A 24186-nucleotide genomic window follows, 5' to 3' on the forward strand; every position below is an offset into this window, starting at 1 on the left:
TGTAAGATTGTGGACATTTTTATAACATATCTACACTTTGGCAGGCATATTCTACTTAATGCAAATGCACATTTGTGCCACTTTTAGTAAATGTGGAAAAGCCTATAAATTGCCTTTTGAAATATAGCCTCGCCAAAATATGTACTAGCTTTTTTTTTTTTTTAAAGATTGTATTTATTTATTCATGAGGGATACAGAGAGAGCGAGGCAGAGACACAGGCAGAGGGAGAAGCAGGCTCCATGCAAGGAGCCTGACGTGGGACTCAATCCCAGGTCTCTAGGATCATACCCTGGGCTGAAGACAGTGCTAAACCGCTGAGCCACCCAGGCTGCCCTGTACTATCTTTTATGTAAAAATAAATATAAGGGCCACATAACTCTTGGCTTTGAACAGAGTTGGGAAGTCTGAGTCCCTAGAAGCAAGGGACAAAGGCATTATGAAAAAAACAAAAAAGCCAGGTTTTCTTTTTAGGAGCTTTTTATTTATAATCAGTACAACATAGGATCTGAGAAATTTCAAATAAGGCAGCATCAGAGCAAAAAGAAAATAAAATACTAAAATTTTAAGCTGAATATAACTGCAATTTTTTTCCATCTAAGAAACAAGAAACTCTTCTAAGTGGCAAATAGCTAGCCAAATGAGTTGATTCCAATTACAGCAACACAATTCTGATGAGCCAGTATTTTTAAAAAAGTGATTTCCCTTAAATATAAGGAAAATTTAGGAATCTCTGGGATTATATTTAATTCCACTTGGAATTTAGACAATATGACGTTTCATTCAACCCAGCCTGTAGTCGTTGGATTGGATTAAATATCACTATCAGTTGCCAGCTGTGATAAGTAGAGATATAACAAAGGGTATTCTATTACCAAATAAAAATTTTTATTACCTCATGTTTAGGAAGGCAAAAAAAAAAAAAAATGACCCACTAGGGTCATAAATATATTTTATTAAAGTTCCAATCACCTTAAATGATTGAAGATTCTGACATTTCTATATAGTAGTGGTAGTAATAAGTTTAAAATCTACACAGTGCACAAATTTTTTCCAAGTTTTCACTATCCTTAATCACTGAATCACTGCCATGGGGCAGATTAGCATAATCTAAGTGAGTAATGAGGAAACAGAAAAATAAATGACCTATGTCTTCTGGCTGAGGACCAGAGATTATTCTCTCAGAGCCAGGAGCTTTCTCCTACTTCTCCTAGTTCACTAGGTAAAAACTGTATCAGAAAAGACTGATTCAATTGAAAATCTATTTTTTTTAGCTCATCAATTTCTGACTTAAAGTTCAGCTATACCAAAAGGAACAAAAGGCATAAAGACATTTGAATTAATGGTAGCCAAAGAATTTGCCAAAGCATTTCTTTTTTACTATTTCATACCCTGAAGAGCCTTGAAATTTCTTAGGCCCCAATCACTCTACATTCAGGGTTCTTTCATTAAAAATTATCACTAATGAGAAATGGCAAGGTAAAAGAACCTAAAAAAATTCGGCAAGTAATATCTGGTTATACTTACTTAAGGCAAGAGTCTTGCACACTTTCATAGCTGGAATACTCCTTGATTTCTGGGCCTAAAAAACTTTTGAAATAGTTTCTAAAAAAAAAAACAATAACTCCATTTGCACCTGAATTAATGACTGAAACATTATTGATTGTTGAAGCCAAATCTGAAATTTAACACTTGGTAAACACCACAAAAGGTTGATTTATCCAGTGAGTACTGAGGTATCCTTGAGAAGTGATTTTAGAAGCAGGAACAGTGACGATGATGGATTAGTGTTCATAAATCACTAGGACAAAGTGGCATTCATCGAAAAAGAAAGCAGTTGTCACAACTGTGGGATAAGTAGAAATGGATTATGTCCTGTGTAGTGTGGGTTAAATGAGAGGCTTAGGAAAGCTTGGCAGAGAGGTCTCCCCCCACTGCCATTTATGGAGGGCTGTGTTTGAGGAACAACCAAAGGGTGAATTATTTCTGTCCTATTTCCCCATCCAAGAGGTCCTCTTCTAGTTACTGGAAGATCTTCTTTCCATACACTAATCTTCCCTTCCTTCAAGTCATCAGAAAAGGGGAGAACTTCTAGAAAATAGGTCTCAGTTCTCATACCATGTAAGCATTTCACAGTTACAAAAGCCATCTCAGAAGCTGAAGTAAGAAGAGCAAGTGAAAATCTGGTTTCAGAGTTACAGTAGGAGTCTCCTAGAGCTACGTTGCATGGGTTTGATGGTCTTGAGAAAAATTTTAGTTACCAGGTATTCCAGTCCTAGGAATCTGACTTGAGCAAAGTCGGCAAATAAAGTTGGTCAAGAATATAGAGAGATTACTCAGGGTGGACTGAGTCTAGAACAAACTTGTTTCTAACGGCCCATGGTAGGCATGACTACGGCAGGTGAGGAAAGAGTGGCATCTTCTTCTTTCCACTGAGAAGTGATGGTCTTAATCTGTGTGTAGAATTGGATGCCCTAAAGAGAACAAAGGGGGAAAAAATAGAGGTAGCATATATTCCTGGGGGTTTCATGATTTTTCTTTGAATCAACTTTTGAAGGAGGTGCTGAAAAGTGCTACTCACATTCCCACTTGAGGAATTGGTGCAACCAAAATCCAACATATTGTTCATTAGATCATCTATCTAAAACATTTAGCATAATACCTCCCACAGAGTAAATAGTCAAACCCTAGCTATTATTGTGTTGAAACTAGTCAAGAGGATCTAACTGGAAAAATTGAACAATGTAATTTATTAAACTCACAGTTCATTCTGTTCCTAGGGCTTAAAGTCTTGTGCTCTCAGGTCTTGGAACATGGCTCAAATCCTGCCTCTCTTCCTTATCAACTGCCATGTAACTTTGGGCCTTAACTGTTATCTATGGCCCAGCATAGCGTTGCTGTGAGGAGAAAATGAAATAACCTACAAACATCCTAGCAAAGTAACTGCTATTCAATAATTGTTAGTTTTTCTCTCAGGAAGGAGAGAAAAACTAACAATTAGGGATGAAATACATGCTATTTCTGACAACTGTCAGTGATAAATAGCTCTATATCTGATGTAATAAAATCCATAACATCTTATAAATCTAAAGTAAAATGTCTGATATTACTCAAAATCACTTCCAAATCACGTATAATGTGAACCAAAAAAATTCAGCGGATTTAAGACTATATATATATATAGTCTATATATAGTCTATATATATATATATATATAGTTTATTTTGTAAGATTAGGTTTGAGTGAAAGAGAATAGACTGATAAGAGCTAAGACAAAAAATACTAGCAAGCTAGGGGCCCCTGGGTGGCTCAATCAGTTGTGTCTGACTCTTAATTTCAGCTCAGGTCATGATCTCAGGGAGGTGAGATGGAGCCCTGCACTCCGTGCAGAGTCTGCTTGTCTCTCTCCCTACCCTTTGCTGCTTCCCTACTCCTCTTAATTACATATATACATACATACATACATAAATATATATATATATTTATATATATATTTATATCATATATATATATACACATACATATATACATACATACATACCTAAATAAAATCTTTAAAAATACTAGCAAGCCAAAAAAATACTGCTAGAAAAACATTACACTAGCTTGATCAAAGTACTCTTCTAAAATTATTTGACAAAATCTGGACCATGGTACTTTATTGAAAAAAATTGACAGATTATTACCTACTTTCAAGTTTTCTTTCCAGGATGCAAAATAGCAATTTGATCACCTAAGAATTTAAGACTTCAAGCTGTATATGGGGTCAGTCTTTTCCTTCAACCAGAATGACTTACAGTAATTAAACCAAGACAGGGGAGAAAAAAAGCAATAGTTTTACTCTGCTTTCCTGGAAAGAAATTTTTTTTTTTAAGATTTTATTTATTCATGAGAGACATAGAGAGGCAGAAATACAGGCAGAGGGAGAAGCAGGCTCCCTGTGGGGAGCCTGATGCGGGACTTGATCCCAGGACCCTGGGATCACGACTTGAGCCAAAGGCAGATGCTCAACCACTGAGCCACCCAGGTGCCCCTGGAAAGAAATTTTTCTTAATAGTATCAAACTAGTCAATTACACAAAAGCTGTGACTAATGCACAAAGTGAATAAGCTGCCTCCAAAAAACCAAAATGTTTTCTTAACCAGTTAGTCATACTATTACATTCTGCTATGCAATATGCACTGTTAATTTTTAATTGAACTATAAAAGAGATCTGTATAGAAAACATGTAATTTAATTACTGAAGGTTCCAAAATGGCTGTATTACTATGGAGCTACAAAGAAGTTCCACTCACCAATTTGTTTAACACATATTTGGGCACTTGGCTCTGTGCCAGATACTACAGTTAAGAAGTAAATAATAATTATGGTGTGATGAGGACTTCTTATCATGGCTTACACAGCCCGACAGGACTTCCCCTGCCTATCTCTGTATCTTCATCTCTTATCACTCTCTGTGCCCCTGCTTATTTCTGCTCTTTGAAATTGCTGTGCTTCTTCCTGCTTTAGGACATATGTACCTGTTAAAGGATGTGGGGATAGTGATTTAATCTTCCTAATCTTATGAAATATATAGGTACTACTGTTATTCTCATTTTATAGATAAGAAACTTGAGAGATGGTGCATTCTCCCAAAGTCACACAGTTAATAACTGGCGGAGCTGGAATGTGAAACCAGACCATTCAGTTCCAGATCTCCTTAATTTTTCTTGTTCAGTGATGTATTTATAGTGCCTAGAATAGGGTTTGGTACAAAGAAGGTGCTCAGGAAAATTCTTGTAAATGAATAACTTACAAGAGAAAAATGTGCAATGGGAGCACACGATGGCATATCTAACCTAGCTTCAAGGAAGGAGGGTGGTAGTGGTCAGAGGTGATTTTCTGGAGGAGTCCATGCTTTAAACTTAGACAAGACAGATGATTGTTAGATGAAAAAAGGGAGGTAGGAGGAGAGGATCTCAGACAGAGGAAAGGATATACATAAAGTCTTGGACTTCCTCATGTTCTTTCCCCAAAATCTTGCTGCCCTGAGGTATTCAGGAAGCAGCAGCTTTGGCAAAATTTTGTTACTTTTTAAATTTCTTCTAGGGGACCTCCTGACAAGCATTATTGAACAGTGTATGACCCCACAGAAGCTACTCGCAGATCCTTCCTTGCAGAATCCTTGTTCCTGAATATGTTCAAGAAACTTTCTTAGAAGAAAAAACGTTTTCTTACAGTTACCTGTTTGCCATAGAAATTGGTGTCTCCCCTGAAGGAAGATCGAGAGCCGGTGAATGAGAACATTGGCAAAGGCACTGGAATAGGGACATTCACCCCCACCTGAAGCAGAACAAATCCACAACAAATAAAAGGACTCAAACAAAGGAACTCTCCATCTAGAAGCACAAATGCCTGACATCAGAGAGACCGATTTTAAATACCCTAACTTCTACCCCATCTTGCATCCCATGAACTTTGATTCCTAAGGAAGAAATGGGGCATTACAGGAAATCAGAGGGGCGGTGACTAATCACTTTACCACCTCCCTTAGATAGGAAACAGTACATGGCTACAAGAATCTCCTAAAAATCCTGTTCACAAACCTGTCCAACATCCACCAGGTGGGAATATTTTCGAGCAGTGGCTCCATTGGTGGTGAAGATGGCAGTTCCATTTCCATATGGATTGCTATTTACTATCTTGATGGCTTCATCCAAAGTGTCTGTCTCCAGAACCACAAGAACTGGACCAAAAATCTCCTCTTTGTAACAGGTCATAGTTGGCTGTCAGGAGAGATGCATCCAGAAAAGTTAGTATTTGATGCTTATCTGGTACTTTATTACCCACTGTTTATATGGACAGCTTTCATGTTAGGAATCTCTCCATTTTTAAACCACCTTTTATAAAAGTCCTTTCTTGCTGTGTTTCATCTTCAAGCTGCAAACCAATAAACAACTTGAAATTCCTATTAACTATAAATACACTCCTGTCCTTTAAGCACTGTAGTTTTAGGTCCCATGACCCATCACCGTTTTCCTCTTTATACCTGTAAAACCTGTTTACACAATTGTTATGTTACTGATAGGTTACATGAAAATTCATTTTTCATAAATCAAATATATATTGAAAACACCACAGGAGAGTGTTTCTGTGCTAAACTTAGCTGTGCTAAGTTTCCTTTGCCTCTCAAATGAGTCTGTATAATTATATTTTGATAACAGGTCACATTAAACATTCAAAACATCCTTCACTACTGCAACTAGTCAGCTGTGTTTGTTGCTAATAAGTGGGTTTTTCTCCTATGGTTCTATGACAAGAGGCTTCTTAATCTTTACTATACTTACATTCAACTCTTAATTATTCAGGATTATAGTAGGATTAGTGGGGACATATGAATTTCAAAAAAAGCCTCCTAACCTCAATTTATTTAGTCATTAATTTTAGCTGAGAGACTTGCAGAGTTTCGATAAATAAAAATTGAGATCAATTCTTTTTCATATCTTTCTGGCGAAGATGCAGCTAAATTTGGGGTGCAGAGTAGATGCTCAATAAATATTGGGTGATTGATTATTGATGGAGACACTGCAATAGCTATAAGCTAGATAGCAAGGAGCAGGAAGAGAAAAATATTAAGTAAGTAACAAAAGATAGGGTTGGCAAAATACAGCCTATGGGCTAACTGTGGCTTGCTGCTTGTTTTTGTATAGCTGACAAGCTAAGAATGGTTTCAGTATTTTCTAAATGGCTGCAAAAGAAATCAATCATGACATGAAAAGTTATTTGAAATTAAAATTCCATTGTCTATAAATAAAGGTTAATTTAACAGCCAGACAACATTAATATGCTTTCACACTAAAACATCAATAGTGAATAGTTGTGACAGAGACTGTATATCCTTGCAAAGCCAAACATATTTACTATCTAGCCCTTTATGGAAAGTTTGCCAGCCATTGGTATAGTGGAAGGAGGTTGGGAATCAGGATAGGAGACTCATTCAGACTCAAAGTAAAATAACTGAGGAATACCAGCAAGAGACAAAGTCTCAGTCATTAAATGGCTTCGTTTATAAATTGGAAGGATGAGATTCCATAGCTCCTAAAATGCTTTTAGTGCTCATATTTGTGAAATAAATAACCCAGAGTTGTTCACCTTGACATTTGAGATGATGGTTGGTCCAACAAAGTTGCCGTTTTCATAGCCTTTCACTTTAATTTTTCGACCATCAAGAAGAATAGATGCTCCTTCCTTTGTTCCACTATCAATCAGATTACAGACTCGCTCTTTGGCCTGGGGGGTTATCAGAGGGCCAAGATCAGCTCCAGGTTGGTCTCCTGTAAAACAACATAAAAGTAAGATCTTCATTATAATAAATTATGACTGTTAACTAAAGATGACTCCAAATGGCAAGTACAGTGGAAAGAGAGGCAATGGTTAAAGAGTCAACATGATTACTCCCATTGATCAGGCCAATGCTCAAACCAAGAGCTTAATGTCACAGATGCAAAGTCTAAAGGAGGGATCCCTGGGTGGCGCAGTGGTTTGGCGCCTGCCTTTGGCCCAGGGCACGATCCTGGAGACCTGGGATCGAATCCCACGTCGGGTTCCCGGTGCATGGAGCCTGCTTCTCCCTCTGCCTGTGTCTCTGCCTCTCTCCCTCTCTCTCTGTGTGACTATCATAAATAAAGAAAAATTAAAAAAAAAAAAAAAAAGTCTAAAGGAGCCAGGCAGATAACTGATTACCTGCATTGACTCTCAGGTTTTTGGCACGCTCCACCAACTCTGGCAGCCACTTCTTAGCTTCTCCTACAAGGATTGCTGTGGAAAGAGCCATGCAGCGCTGCCCCGCAGCTCCAAATGCTGCCCCAACCAGCTGGTTCAGGGTATTTTCCTTATTGGCATCTGGCATGACTACTCCATGGTTCTTGGCTCCCTAAGGAAATACAGAAAGTACATGAATCCCCCTTGGCAAAATACAGTTAGGCTAAGAAAATAAGCAAAGAATCTGAGATTTCAAATGGGAATTTAAGGAAAGAGAGAATATACCCTTTGTTGCTTTGAGGCTAGATTTATTATCATTTTGATACTGTTAAAGTCTTGGTAGCACAGAGCGAATCTCCAGGTTACTTTTTTTCTACTTCCTTAGCTGATAAGCTGATATGTGTTTATTTAGATCAAAACCATTACCAAAAAGCAAAACAAAACCTCCAGTCACAAACTGACAAGCTAAATACTGCATCCAGGAACCAAGGAGAACTCCCTTCTCTTTCCTAAATTAGACAAGAAATAGTCTATTGACTGCTGGGATTTCCAATTATATGAATAGTGATGTAAACAAAGAGCTTGCCAGTAATAATGCCAGTGGCCAGCTGAAAGGTGAACTAGATGGACCTCTTGAATACACCACTTCAAGAACCAAGAACCAAGAGGTTCCCCAAATTGACTTGCTTCCAGATGCATAGCCTCATGAAACATAGCTACGTAGGATAACATGGTCATGTCCATACATGTTTCCAGATACAGTAGCCCCCGCCCCCTTTCCGTGGTTACACTTTTGACAGTTTCAGTCACCCAAAATCAACTGAGGCCTGGAAGCAGATGATCCTCCTGATGCTGTGGCACAACATCATCACCTCACCTTGTTTCATAATGTAGACATTTTATCATCTCACATCATCATCATAAGGGTGAATAAAGTATAATAAGACAATTTGAAAGAGAAGCCATATTGTTAGTGTATTGTTAAGATTGTTCTATTTTATTATTATTAATCTCTTACTGTGCCTAGTTTATAAATTAAAATTTGTCATAGATACATATGTATAGGAAAAAATATAGTATACATGGAATTTAGTACTATCCAGTTTCAGGATCCACTGGGGGTCCTGGAAGACATCCCCCAGAGATGAACAGGGACTACTGTACAACTGTAGTGGACTCCATGAATAGATACCATGTCTGCTACTTAATTTTATCCCATTACACATAGTATATTATTAGACACAGAATATACTCAATAAATATGTCGTGAACGGGTAGGGACTTAAGTCAAAATGGCCAAGACATTTAGCCATGAAAAGAAATAAGTAGGCATATCAGAAGCAGGTTCCAAGCCTGTGCATAGGTGGCTATCCTTTCTGCAACATTAACCAAAGGGTGAGAAAGTGGTAATTGAACTTTATATTTAGTATCAAAGAATTAATATGTATTAGGCAAGGAGCTAGTAAGAGAAGAGCAAACTGCAACCAAGGAAACCACACTCACATACAGGGATATTTGGCTCTTTCTAGTACCTTAGATAGCTTGGATCCTCAGGCAAAGCGTATCTTTGACATTATAGTAGTTAGGATATGCCTTGACAGGAAGGAAAAATAAAGCACTAGAAAGCATGGTATGAAGGAAGATACAGGGCCAGAACCAGAATCCGGCTGTTACTGCTAAAGCCCAAAGCATTTGAATAACATTCGTAGGGAGAAAGGTGCCCTTTGTGATCAAGATTAGGCGTATAGGATAAAAAGGTAATGAAAGGGACTAGGATAAAACTCATCACAAGGTTCATGGCTAAAGGGAAGACATTCAGGATGAACTGGAAATAAAAATACACTGGCATTAGAGTGGGAAATAGCCCCTCTGCTGAAGAGCTGTCTGTGGGTAATTTCAATACATATAACAGATTTAGGGGAAAAAGGAACAGGAAGTCACCATATTGGCTTGAACTCTCTTGCCATGTCGCGACCCTCTCTCGAAGATATACTCTCCTGCCTGGTTGGATCCCACGAAACTGATTGCTTTGATATCCGGATGATCACAAATAAAGTTTACAGCTTTAGGAAGAAAATAAATGATTACTACAAAGGAACAAATGGCTGTGGGCTTCTCAACATGGCAAATTTCCCCTTTCCCATTGCTGTGAATGAGAAGCTTCCATACTTTTATTTTTCTATTCTAGATTCCAATTTTGAAGTTCTTTCCATCTCTTAAATTCTTTTAAAAAATGTTTTTATTTATTTGCGAGAGAGAGAAAGCATCCATGCATGTGTGTGCATGCACATGGTGGGGGCGGGCAGGAAGAAGAGGAAGGGGGATGAGGTTGGGGAGGAACCCCAAGCAAACTCCCTGCTGAGCACAGAGCCCAATTCAGGGCTCCATCTCACCACCCTGAGATCATGACTTGAGCCAAAAGCAAGAGTGAAGGGGTGGGGATGGCCTGGGTGATGCAGTTGGTTTCAGCTCAGTTCATAATCTCAGGGTTGTGATAGACATCAGGGTCTGCACCAGCACTTTCTCCTTCTGCCCTTCCTGCTTGTGTTCACTCACTCTCTCTCTCAAATGAATAAAAAAATCCTACTCATTTGTGAGGTGGGGTGGGGTGGGGGGGAGAGAGCAGAGGGAAGGGGCAGAGGGAGAGGGAGAAGTAGACTCCCTGCTGGGCAGAGAGCCTGATGTGGGACTCGATCCCAGGACCTGGAGATCCTGACCTGAGCTGAAGGCAGATGCTTAACCATCTGAGCCACCCAGGTGCCCCTAAAAAAGTCTTTAAAAACAAAAACAAAAATTCCTGTTTTCCTCCAAAATAGCAGCTTTTTTTTTTTTTTTTAAGATTTTTATTTATTCATGAGAAACAGAGAGGCAGAGACAGAGGCAGAGGGAGAAGCAGGCTCCATGCAGGGAGCCCGATGTGGGACTTGATCCCAGGACCGCAGGATCACGCCCTGAGCCAAAGGCAGATGCTGAGCCACCCAGGTGTCCCAAAATAGCAGCCTTGGGCAGCCCCGGTGACTCAGCAATCTAGCGTTGTGGCGCCTTCAGCCCAGGGCCTGATCCTGGAGACCTGGGATCGAGTCCCACATCGGGCTCCCTGCATGGAGCCTGCTTCTCCCTCTGCCTCTGTCTCTCTCTCTGTGTTTCTCATGAATAAATAAATAAAACAAACAAAATAGCAGCCTTTTAATACTCAAGTTGTCCTTTAAGAATGTGGTATGTCCTTAATTGTCACTATATAACCAGGACTCTGGTTGTCACTCTCATACTACTGTGCCCTCATGGGAGCAGCAATATAGCTTAGTATTTAAAAGTAAAAGCCAGGGAACCCTGGGTGGCTCAGCGGTTTAGCGCCTGCCTTCAGCCCAGGGCATGATCCTGGAGCCCTGGGATCAAGGTCCGCATCGGGCTCCCTACATGGAGCCTGCTTCTCCCTCTGCCTGTGTCTCTGCCTCTCTCTCTCGATCTCTCTGTCTCTCATGAATAAATAAAAATAAATAAATAATAAAAATAAAAGTAAAAACTAGAGTCAGCTTTCCTGGGTACTTGGCTTTGATAGTTTCTAGCACTGTGATTTTGGGCAAACTACTTAATTTCATTATGCCTCAGTTTTCTTAGCTGTAAAATGGAAAAACATTACCTACTTGAGGGATTGTTATAAAGAATAAATGAGATAATATATGAAAGGCACTAGAAACAGTACCTAAAACACAGAAATGCTTTTTAAGTGTTAGCTATTACTACGTGAATTAGAATGTCTTTAAGATCTAGAAATTTTCTCAATATTGAAGAGAAAACTTTATATTTTATTTGGGTCTTGCCCTAATCCAGACTTCTTTGTCCCAAGGTGTTCTGTAGGGCAAGAAGCATTGCTACTCCTCAATTAGTTACTTTAGCACAGAGATGGCAAACAGTCAACACACATTATCTTCAAACACGGAGATTACTGTTAGTAAATCCCTTCTTCCCTAGGTTCCTCATCCTAAAATATTCCTTTGCCACTCAACACCTTGATTTTTTTGGTAGCCAGATTAAATGCCATGTATAGAAGGGCAGTTACCTTCATGTTGTCCATGGATGATATTCAGTGTCCCATCCGGGGCACCAGAGTCCTGGAGCAGCTTAGCAAGAAGCATGCTTGCTCCAGGAACTCGCTCTGATGGTTTCATCAGGAAGGTATTTCCACACACCATGGCCATGGGAAACATCCAAAGAGGGATCATGGCAGGAAAATTGAATGGAGCAATGCCTGCACATACTCCCAGAGGCAGACGGTAGGAATAAAGGTCCATATCTTTGGTGATGGATGGCATGGTCTCTCCCAGCATGAGAGATGTCACACTGCAGGCATGCTCGACCACCTCTGGAACAGAGAAGTAGTCAGACCACCAGCTCTCCCCTGTGTACTACTTAGCTTCGTCATATTCTAGTCATTCCTGAGGATAAAGAATGGCTCAGGCCAATGACACAGGGAAGAAACCTTGATTTGCCCTTCCATGTGAAGGGGATGTGCAAAATGAGATTCTCCAAATGGGGGAAAAAAAGAGAGTGAAATGCATGTACCTACTGGAAGATCAAGTAAAATAAATGAAGCAAACCATTTTCTATGTACCTGAGAAGTATTGTCATTTTCCACAAGTATTAAAAAAGATGTTATGGGATAGCAAAATCTACCTGGAAGAAGCAACCTCCCATTCTGAGATCTTTGCCTCCTATCTTCCCTTTGCTCTTTCCCAAAAGGTTCCTGAACTCCCAAAGAGGGACTCCCAGCTTACGAAGGCCTCGGAATACATCTCCTTCTGCATCAGCGAGGGTCTTCCCTTGTTCCAGTGTGATTAACTTGGCAATTTCTTTCTAGAGAAAAAGCACACAAATAGAAACCAATGCAAGGATGTGCATTGGTTTTAGTTCTTAGGTAGCCAAGGAAGAACAAAAAAGTACAAGAAGTAGTACAAGGGAGAAAGTAGTACAAGGGAGAAGTAGTACAAGGGAGAAAGCCATGATCTATGACTTTCTGGATTATAGAGTTAATGGAGAGCAGCTGAAAGGGCTTCTGTGTGGGTGTGACAAGTATCCTAGGCAACAGTTTGGAAAATGACACCATTCTAATTTCTTACCAAGTTTTCTTTAATGAGTTGTTGATAGCGGAGCAGGACCTGCTGGCGGCTTAACACGGAAGTGTCTGCCCATGCAGGAAAAGCACGTTTGCAAGAAGTAACGGCTGCATCCATTTCAGCCTTGGTGGCCTGAGGAACCCGACCAATGACCTCATTGGTGGCCTGATGGGAAAAAGCAGCACATAATCTTTTGCATCATCATCACCTTCTCCATTTTTCATCTAGTCACAGGGGCAGCATTATGTACTTCACATGACACACACCCAGGTTCCTAACTTCCCACCACATTCCCAGAATTCTGGACTAGTCAGTTTAAATCCCAAAGCAGCTTTGCTTACTGGGTTGTGGATGTCAATCCATTTGTCACTTTTGGATTCAACAAATTTCCCATCAAGGAAGAGCTTTACAGTTGGCTGGAAAATAAAAACCCCACAAAACTTTATATTAGCTCATTGCTTCTCTCTCCTTCACAAAGAGGAAGGAATTCAGGGTTGATAAATGAATCATCTGTTCTCTAGAAATGTTACCACTAGGAAAAAGATACATGGTGTACTTGTCTATAGCCTTAAGATGTGGCTGAGCCTCTATTATGATCTCTCTTGAGAAAGGAAACTTCCTTGATAATCACAGTGTGGAACTTTACGTCACTATGAAGCTTACACTAAAAAAGTAGTAGCTTCTGTGTTAACAAAGACTAGCTTGTAAGGCTTGTTGGCCAGCTGACTTTCTATCCTCTCACCATGAGCATGTATTACCTTTGTGATAAAAAGTTGTTTTGTTTTTTTTTAATATTTTTGTGTGTAGTTTTTCTAAGAAGTAGCGTGCTTACATTAAATTTTCAGAGGGGGCTGTGGACTAAAAAATGTGAAGGACTACTGTGTTACAGTGTATGCTTGTAAATAAAAAGGATTTTGAGCACCTATCCTTATTAGATTCTAGATACTGCAAATGGCTGACAGTTTTATAAAAACAACTTATAAAGATTGTGAAGAGGACAACTATCTGGCAGAATCAATAAAACCCTAGAAGCCATGTAAATGTATTTTTTGACATAGTAATCTTACCTCAGAAAGGAAATTATCTAAAAGAAGGAAAAAAACTATATAAATGTTTGCATTATAATATTGAAAAATTGAATCAATCTAAGTATTATATGGGAAAATTTTTAGTTAATTCTGGCTATATATATTTGGCAGAATATTATGCAGCCATTAAAAATAGTAAGTATAAAGAGCATTTTGCAATACTGAAAATGTTTATGACATAATTAAAATAATACTAGATAAGAAAACCAAGAGAGAACATTTCACATATATTCTTGTCACAAATTTGTAAAGAAAGTAAATGGGAAAAATCCCAAAATTATACTGTATTCCTTCTTGGAAATCCAACTTCAGTGCCAAATAAACTTACCACTGAAGAAGAGAAGGAGTATGCTGGATACCAAGTGGAATTCACCTTGGAAGAGACCTGTGAGGTAAAAGAATGATTATTTTGATGAGAGCAGAAAATTATTAAAGACTTAGCAAATAGCTACTATATACTTAACATTACACTAGTTACTGTAGGTATATGGAAGAGGACTTGCTTTTTGCTCTTAATGGTCATACAGTCTTTAAAGAGAAAAGATAACAGTCTATGAGGTACAGCAAACTATGAGAAAATAATAATCCATAATGATCATGTCCTCAATTTCCAGGAGAGTCCTGATTTAAAAATATGTTTTTATTAGACCATATTTTCGGGATCCCTGGGTGGCGCAGCGGTTTGGCGCCTGCCTTTGGCCCAGGGCGCGATCCTGGAGACCCGGGATCGAATCCCACGTCAGGCTCCTGGTGCATGGAGCCTGCTTCTCCCTCTGCCTCTCTCTCTCTCTCTCTGTATGACTATCATAAAAAAAAAAAAAAAAAGACCATATTTTCCTAATTTTTGGCCTGAAAAATGTCATCACCACAGATCCTAATGTGAAAATTCTTAGATGGTATTTAACACAATAGGTGTCATATGTCTGATAGTACATAACCAAGTGTCAAAGGTAGTATAATATGCCCATATAAATATTTATTTTTTTAAAGATTTTATTTAATTATTCATGATGGGGGGGGGGGGGCAGAGACACAGGTAGAGGGAGAAGCAGGCTCCATGCAGGGAGCCTGACATGGGACTCGATTCTGGGTCTCCAGGATCACGCCCTGGGCTGAAGGCGGCGCTAAACCGCTGAGCCACCTGGGCTGCTCCCATATAAATATTTAAACACAAATGCTCATAGCAGTTGTAATAGCCCAAAACTTAGCAACAACCTAAATGTCCACTATTGAATGGGTGAATAGGGAACCTAATGAGGTATATCCATACACTAAAATAATACTCAGCAATGGAAAGGAACTATTATACATGCAATAACATCGATAACTACAACAATTATACTGGGTGAAAGAAATCAGACAAAACAGTACACACTGTACAATTCCATTTATATAAAACTAGAAAATGCAAATGAACCTATAGGGTGAGAAAGCAGATCAGTGGCTGCCTGGGGATGATGGAGGAAGTACAGAAGACAGAGTAAAAAGAAAACATTTTGTGATGGATATGTCCACTATCTTGATTGTGATGATGTTTTCACAGGCATATGCAAATATAAAACTTATCAAATGAAATACCCTACATATGTACAGTTTATGTCAATTTTACTTCAAGAAAGCTGTTTTAAAAAATGCCACATGTACCTTATAGGAAAAGAATGTACTATATGGTTAAGATTTAATAGGCTATAATCAGCATGTTGGAGGGAGAGGGGTAGTTACAATAAAATAATCCCTCATTTGTATATATGCTATGGGAGTTGATTTAAGAAATATTCAAAGACAAATATATCAAATTCAGAAAACAAACATTTAGAATGGGATATAAAGGAAAACTGCAATCTAATAATCTTTTATCTCGTCTGAAGACAGACACATTAACCAAAGTGTTTAGGGCTAAACGAAGTACAAGAATTTGTGTTCCTGCAGCACCAACCAGGGGAAAGGATGCAGGTCCTTTGGGCCAGCAGACAAGTCTTCCAAATGCCTCATCTACTTCCTCTCCCATTCCCCACAAAAACTTTCAAGCCATCAACACTCTTCTGGAGCCCACCATGTCTTATTTATAGCAATGTTCCCAACACCAACATGTTACCTGCTACATAGTAGGTGTTTAATAAACATCTACAGTACAAATGAAAGGTCCACTGGATGGCTAACTGCCCCCACCCCAGACTAGGTTAGCAGCCAGTACTAACCCTATCAGGTTTTTCTGTCTTAGTTGTAATTGCCTGGGTATTTGTTGCCAAAAGGCTGAAGTTTGGGCAGCCTGGTGGCTCAGCGGTTTAGTGACGCCTTCAGCCCAGGGCCTGATCCTGAAGACCCGGGATTGAGTCCCACGTCAGGATCCCTACATAGAGCCTGAGTCTGTCTCTGCCTCTCTCACTCTGTGTGTGTGTGTGTGTGTGTCTCTCATGAATAAATAAAATCTAAAAACAAACAAACAAAAAGGCTGAAGTTCCATTAAGGTAGGCACTAGTTAACCTACTTTACAATTGTTATGGTCAAGACTGTCCCAATATGGAAAATAGCAAGTTGTTGGTGCTCATTCGATGTTACTCTTACATTATACTTTTTGCTCTCACTCCTTGCTATTTTAAAACTTTTCTTAACTCCTTACTATTATCTCTTATCTCCTTGCTATCTCTATCTCCCTGCTACTTATTTGCTCTTATTCCTTGCTATTTTTTTTAAGATTTTTATTTATTCATGAGAGACACACACAGAGAGGCAGAGACACAGGCAGAGGGAGAAGCAGGCTCCATGCATGGAGCCGGACATGGGACTCGATCCTGGGTTTCCAGGATCACACCCTGGGCCAAAGGCAGGCACTAAACTGCTGAGCCACCCAAGCATCCCAATTCCTTGCTATTTCAAAGCTTATCTCACTCCTTGCTATTTCAGAACTTACTCTCTTAAAATTTCCAACCCTGGGGACACCTGGGTGGCTCAGTGGTTGAGCGTCAGCCTTTGGCTCAGGGTGCAATCCCGCAGTTAAAAAATTCTAACCCTACTGCTTCCCCTCTCTTAAGAGCTGACCTTTGTTTTTTCTACTTCAGAGGGATTGGAAACCATCAGATGAGAACTTTAACTTCCTACTAGCAAATCTACAAAACTGACCTATACCCATCCTTTTTCCTCCCTTTCTCTCACTCTCCCTCTCTCTTTTAAAGATTTATTTACTTGTGTGTGTGAGAGAGTGCATGGTGGGGCAAGGAGGGGGAGAGAGAGAGGGAGAAGCAGACTCTGCTTAGAACAGAGTCTGGCGTGGGCCCTGATCCTAGGACCCTGAGACCATGACCTGAGTCACAGGCAGACATTTAACCGACTGAGCCACCCAGACGCCCCTTTTCCTCCTTTCTTCTTACAAGGGTGCAGGTAGCTAGCAAGCTCGGTGGGGAAAAAGTGATTGAAAGACTGAAGTGCACAACTAGTATCTGTGGACTAACTGATGAGGTTCCTCTGCACCTGTGCTCTAAAACCCACCTTTCCTGCCCCTCCCACCCAGACACATCAATTATCCTTTCTTTCCTGAAACTTAAACATGTCTCCATCCAATAGCAAGGATTCTCTTTGCTAATTACCTTTTATTTCATTTCCCATGAACCCTTCAGTCTACTCCAACCTTCATGACCAAACACCAGTGACTTCCTATATCCTTGGGTTCTTCCCGGTCTTCCTATACTTGATTTTTCATGCCCTTTTCACTTGTCTTCAGGGATGTCCTGATGTCTCTTCTGACACATCTCTGCCTTCTGTGCTGACTAGTCCTCTGCTACCTGGCCACTAACTATTTAAGTTCAAGGTTTTGTCCTAGGCTGCCTTTTCCTATTCTGCACATTCTCCCTGGATGATTTCATCAACTCCTGTGGCTTGATGATCTAGATTCTGATGATGCCCAAATCTGTAGTTCTTAGCCAGCTCTTCCTCTTCAGATAACACCCACCTGTCTTCACTATGCCTCTACCTTGGTGTTATTCAGGTACATATTGAAAAAGTGGTGAAAAAGTGTCCTCACCTTTCTCTCATCAAGCTGCCTGGCTTTCTCTATCCCACCTTTCAGTGAAGGGGGCCACTATTCACCTAAGTTGCCCAAGAAGAAACCTGAATGTCATCACAATTCCTCCCTCTCTCTCCACAGTGAATCAAACAATTCCTGGCAATCTGTCCTCCTAGAAGTCTTTGGAACACAGACCTTTTTCTCTACCCATCCTGCCATCCCCATTATCTCTATCATCATTGTCTCTCACCTAGACTTAACTGTTTCCTAACAGATCTCTCAACCTCCAGTCTTAAGCTTGCTGAATCTAGTTTCCTACCCTAAGCCAGAGAGGTTTTCTAAAACACAAATCTGGGCAGATTACTCTTCTTTTTTTTTTTTTTTTTTAAGATTTTATTTATTTATTCATGAGAGAGAGAGACAGAGACAGAGACAGAAACACAGACAGAGGGAGAAGCAGGCTCCATGCAGGGAGCCTGACTGACCGGATCCCGAGTCTCCAGGATCACACCCTGGGCTGAAGGTGGTGCTAAATCACTGAGCCACATGGGCTGCCCAGGGCAGATTACTCTCTTGTTTAAAAAGCTCTAATGGCTTTCCTCTGTTTTTAGATAAAGACTAATCTTGATGTTGCTTAGAAGACTTCACCTCAAGTTTCATAGCTGGCCTTTCCTCCTTGCTGTATATGCTCTAGGCATTTTGGAACATGTTTTGTGTTCTGTGTACATGCTGTCCCTTCTTGCCTGGAATTGTTTCATCCCATTTGCTTGGGTCTCTCCTACTCCTTAGCCCCTTACTTAGCCATCATTTTGGGTATCAGTGCAGGTCAGTTTTGTATGTCTGGTAGTAGGTAGCTGAGGGAGTTCTCAACTGATGGTTTCTGTAATCTCCCAAGTAGGAAAAGACAAAGTTAACTTCTGAGAGTGAAAGCAGAAGTAGCAGAGCTTTTAAGTCAAAATATCAAGTCTAGACCAAGCACCTAATTATTAGGTCTCTCTCTCCTTAAAGATCACTAGATGGCTGTGTCCTCAGCCCCTGACACCATTCCTGAAATAGAGTAAGCATTTTTTGCAGAATGAAAGAATGAGTACTCACCAAGCAATCAGTTAGTATTATGTTTCATGCATACTCTCTTACAAGGCAGAAAATGTATAGATCAGCCAATGAGCATTCTAAGCCACTTAATTTTACTTTTTTACTTATACACAACTTCCCTGACATCAAGAGGGCATGAAAGGAACTGCATGTGGCATAACAAAACAGTAGTATAGAGTTTTTGACAGGTTGGGTTTCCTATCTTCATTTCCCAAGAAACACTCATTAGCACTGTTGCTGAAGAAAGTATCCTCCATCCAGTCACACCAAAATTCTTCCTCTCTTGGTGTTTATGTCATACTTGCTATTTCCTTTATCAGGCACTTCCTTTTCCCTTTGGCTGAAGGTCTGTTAGTCTTGCAAAAGTCAAGCCTGGAGCGAATTCTTTTGGAATCTTTTCCTGAATGGACAGGTTGAGTTTGGGATAGTTTCCCTACACCCCTGCAGTTGTCTGTGCACTATCATTGCGTTATAACAGAAGAGTTTTCTTTTCTTTATTTATTCATGAGAGAGAGAGAGGCAGAGGGAGAAGCAGGCTTCATACAGGGAGCCTGATGTGGGACTCAATTCCAGGTTTCCAGGATCAGGCCCTGGGCTGAAGGCAGCACTAAACCGCTGAGCCACTAACAGAGGAGTTTTCAGTGAGTGTTTTACTTACCTCTCCTTTCCCAAAGCCTGGGGACAGTGCCTGACACAAAAAGAGATACCAAAACTTAAGTCCTGAATTCTTAGCCCCATCAGTCACTAGCTGGAAGACCCTGGAGTGTCAGGTAATTTACTTAAGTGTCAGGTACTTTACTTCTTTATAATCATGAATTCCAATCTTCACAAATATTCTTAAAAACCAGAAAGTGGTGGAGCTTGGCAGGTGGGGGTGGGTGGGCTGGGTGGCACTCAGTAGAGCACCTACTCTTGGTTTTGGCTTAAGTCATGATCGCACAGGCATGAGATCAAGCCCCGCGTTGGGCTCCATGCTCAGTGTGGAGTCTGCTTGAGAGTCTCCCTGTTCTTCTGCCCCTCGCCCTACTTGTTCTCTCTCTCTTTCTCTGAAATAAATAAATCTTAAAAAACAAACAAACAAACAAACAAACAAAAAACAAGAAGGTGGTAAAGTTGGGAAAAAATGCAAGTGTGATTGTAAACCCTGTACTCTTTAAAGCACATCTCAGAGGCAAATCACAGAGTCTCTTTAAGACTGGCTTTCTTGGGACGCCTGGGTGGCCCAGTGGTTGAGCCTCTGCCTTCAGCCCAGGCCATGATCCTGGAGTCCTGGAATCGAGTCCCACATCAGGCTCCCTGCATGGAGCCTGCTTCTCCCTCTGTCTGTGTTGTGTCTCTGCCTCTTTCTGTGTGTCCCTCATGAATAAAAAAATAAATAAAAAAAATAAAAAAAGACTGGTTTTCTTATCTCTGAATATGAGTGATAAACCCATTGTAAGTTGAAAATGCACTTAATATACCCAACCTACCAAATGAACATCACAGCTTAGCCTAGCCTAGCTAAAACATGTTCATGTTACATTAGCCTACAGTTGGGCAAAATCATCTAACACAATTACTATTTTATAATGAAGTGTTGAATATCTAATGCAATGAACTGAATACTGTTTCTGAAAGTGACAAAAAAAATGATTGTATGGGTACAGAATGGTTATAAGTGTATCAATTGTTTAACCTGGTGATCATGTGGCTGACGGAGAGCTGCCCAGCATCCATCCCCTCAAGACTATCATACTGCGTTTCACTGGGATGCGAAGGGCATAAAAACTCAAAATTCCAAATACAGTTTCTACTGAAGGCATACTGCTTTCACACCACTGTAAAATCAAAAAGTTTTAAATTGAGCTATCGAACATCAAGCACCATATGTACTTAAAATTACTGAAAACACAAGTTCTTTCCTTTATAGACCCTTTTGATGATGCTCTGAAATTCATGACTGTCAGAATCTAGAATACTTTTTTTTTTAAAAGATTTTATTATTTGAGAGAGAGCAAGAATGAGATAGCAGGAGCAGAGGGAGGGGCAGAGGGAGCTGGAGAAGTAGGCTCCTGATGTGGGACTTGATCTCAGGACCCTGGGTTCATGATCTGAGTCAAAGGCAGATGCTTAACCAACTGAGTCACCCAGGCACCCCCGAGACTACTCTTTATCAGAGTTTCATGTTACAGTTGTTCCTCTTTGGCTAAAGATTACCATTTCTGTTCTTTTTCAGGTCAACTCAGAAGTTTCTTCAAATGAATCAGAAAATAGTGTCTGTGTCCAAAATAAAGTGCATAGGAAGGATGATTCTTCACCTTGATTTAAAGGACACAATACTTTTTTTTTTTTTTTTTTTAAAGTAGGAAGAGGGTTGTGGAGGGGAGAGAATCTTAAGTAGGCTCCAATCCCAGCATGGAAACTTGATCCCACAACCCTGAGCATAAATGATTTGGATGCTTAACCAACTGAGACACCCAGGTATCCCAGGACAAAATATCTTCTTAAGGCTATTAATGACTCACTGTGATGGTGAGGAGGCAGAGGAAAAAAGTCAATTTTGGTAAAAGATTTCACGGATAAGGGATCCCTGGGTGGCGCAGCGGTTTGGCGCCTGCCTTTGGCCCAGGGCGCGATCCTGGAGACCCGGGATCGAATCCCACATCAGGCTCCCGGCGCATGGAGCCTGCTTCTCCCTCTGCCTGTGTCTCTGCCTCTCTCTTTCTCTCTGTATGACTATCATAAATAAATAAAATTTAAAAAAAAAAAAAAAAGATTTCACGGATAAGTTGGTAATGGAAATTATAGGGTAGAAACTTTGTATCTGTACTATTAAAAAAAAGATACTAGAAAAATAGAACTTGGATCACAGCAAGAAATAGATGAATGAAGTCAGACTAACAAACTCTTCCAGCTCCTTCTCTACACTGTCCCTTTAAATAGCATTTAAAAAAAAAATATTTTATTTATTCATGAGAGACACAGAGAGAGAGACAGAGAGAGAAGCAGGCTCCTTGCAGAGAGCTGGATGCGGGACTCAATCCTGGACCTCGGGAATCATGCCCTGAGCCAAAGGCAGACATTCAACCGCGGAGCCATCTAGGCATCCCTTTATTTATTTATTTATTTATATATTTTTTAAAATTTATTTATGATAGTCACAGAGAGAGAGAGAGAGAGAGAGAGGCAGAGACATAGGCAGAGAGAGAAGCAGGCTCCATGCACCGGGAGCCCGACGTGGGATTCGATCCTGGCTCTCCAGGATCGCGCCCTGGGCCAAAGGCAGGTGCCAAACCGCTGCACCACCCAGGGATCCCTAGGCATCCCTTTAAATAGCATTTAAACATGAACCTTTGCTGACTTTGCTAAGAATCTTAAAAATGTGTTAGTTTCTGCAGTAGAACTCACTGCAACCTGGTAAGTATTAATATTATCTAAAAGTCCAGCAATATGGAGGAAGAAGTTCCCAGGCTGGATGTAACAAGTAAGAAGGGCAATGTTGTTTCTTGTAGGGTGGAGAATGTTTCTGACAGTAAATCTTGCCTCCTAAGTCCTTGCTAGGCTGTGAAAACTGGGGAAGGACTATGAAGAGAGTTAGAAACCACAGGCCTCAGGCATGCAACTCCTGGTAGAACCTCTCCCCTTAGGCTAGCTTCAGAAAGGGCCTAATGCCCACCATGGGCAAGCGTTGAGGGTGTGTTGGCACACTAAGAGCTAACTTTGGGCTAGGAACTTAGAATTAACACTTCCTGTTTCTTTTTTTTTTTCTTTTAGATTTTATTTATTTATCCATGAGAGACACACAGTGAGAGGCAGAGACATAGGCAGAAGGCGAAGCAGGCTCCCTGCCAGGAGGCCTGATGTGGGACTTGATCCCAGGACCCCAGGATCATGCCCTGAGCCAAAGGCAGATGCTCCACCACTGAGCCACACAGGCGCCCCCCTTTTTATTTTCAATCACCTGTTTTAGAGATGCTTATCACTTCATTCTTCTATCATTTTTCTTTTTTTTTTGTAAAGAGATGTTTAGTCCCTGGCATGTGCTTGGGACATCATGGTAGCATAACTATGCGTCCTTATTTACCACCAACATGAATAATGTAACTTTGCTAAAGGTCTAACCAAGTCTTAGCAGGAAAAGGCCAGTCTACAGCCCGTGGAAAATACAAAGAGGGAAAACAGCTCAGCGAATAGCTGCTTTGGGGGGAAAAGCTGGTGTACCCTTTCTAGAAGGAGATTCAAAGTTCATGTACTGACCCTCCCCCTCGTGTGCTTCCTTCCCTTACCATGGGTTACAGACAGTGAGGTAGGGTGGGGGGAAGGGAAGAATCTGGTCGCTCTGGGCAGGGGAAGGTGACCAGAAGAGGGAATTTCTGGTGAGAGAGAGGTGACTGGCACGGAGGTGAAAGGGAATCACGGTCAGGGAACGACAAGAGGTGCGGGTAAGAGTGATTGACTGCAGAGGCAGGCAGGGCCGAAGGAGGAGAGTGGGCCCAAGCCAGATAAGGAGAGCCTTCAGAGTAAAAGGGCAGCGGGCCAGGGGTGACAGTCCAGGATCCAACGAGGGCAGGTAAGAAGTGAGGGGTGGGACAGGGGGGCCGCGCGGGTCCGGTGGGAACAGAAAGGTCGGCTAAGAAGTGGGGTTCTTCTGGCTTAGATTGCGGACGGAAAGGACGCAATTCCTAGCTTCGCGATCCCTCCGTCCCACGCTCACTCGCCTGCAGGATCCGTGCGCGCATTGCCGCCGCCGCCACGATCGCCGCCATGGTCCTCAGCCGCCTCTGACCCTCCTCTACGCGCCCCTGCCCCTACTGCGGGTGACTCCCCAGAAGCTCCAGGCCGCGCAGGCCTAGCCCCTCCATCCTGCCGCACCGCTTCATTGGTGGACGAGGCTATTTTCTTTAGCCAATCACGCGCCCTAACACTTGATCCCACCCCTCGGGCCCAGCCTTGGAGACATGCGATTGGTCAGAAGTGGAAGAGCCCTCCCACCTCAGCAAATTCTGTTGGCGGAGGTAGGGCAGTGCCCCGACTTGGGTGCTCAGTAATGGGCTCTCGGAGGAGACGCCCCCTAAACGGGAACCGCGATTGGCCACAGGGACGACCGCCACCCCACCCCCTCACCGAGGAGAGTAAATAAGACCCTGCAAGAGCTTCGCAGTCGCGCCACCT

General features: G+C 41.1%; 2 protein-coding genes across 3 annotated transcripts in view; one reads left to right on the forward strand and one right to left on the reverse strand.

The window, feature by feature from the left end:
* The window catches only part of BBOF1 (basal body orientation factor 1), a 38998-nt gene extending 32765 nt beyond the window's left edge, over positions 1–6233 (forward strand). For both annotated transcript variants that reach the window (XM_072762025.1, XM_026008579.2), the window contains one exon: positions 5087–6233. In XM_072762025.1, coding sequence (XP_072618126.1) covers positions 5087–5098 — 12 coding nt within the window. In that variant the 3' untranslated portion in view covers positions 5099–6233. The remainder of the gene's footprint in view (positions 1–5086) is intronic.
* ALDH6A1 (aldehyde dehydrogenase 6 family member A1) lies at positions 461–24086 on the reverse strand. The gene is made up of 12 exons (XM_026008576.2): positions 23733–24086; positions 14269–14325; positions 13194–13268; positions 12856–13017; positions 12514–12592; positions 11799–12101; positions 9680–9801; positions 7721–7910; positions 7130–7311; positions 5584–5763; positions 5222–5320; positions 461–2472 (listed from the first exon to the last, which is right to left on the reverse strand). Exons 1-12 carry the CDS (start codon positions 23778–23780, stop codon positions 2368–2370), a joined length of 1602 nt encoding a protein of 533 aa, XP_025864361.1. The 5' UTR covers positions 23781–24086; the 3' UTR covers positions 461–2367.
* Between the last annotated feature and the right edge of the window lie 100 nt (positions 24087–24186).

The sequence above is a fragment of the Vulpes vulpes genome, chromosome 6 (assembly GCF_048418805.1).
Source record: "Vulpes vulpes isolate BD-2025 chromosome 6, VulVul3, whole genome shotgun sequence".
NCBI classification, from domain to species: domain Eukaryota; kingdom Metazoa; phylum Chordata; class Mammalia; order Carnivora; family Canidae; genus Vulpes; species Vulpes vulpes.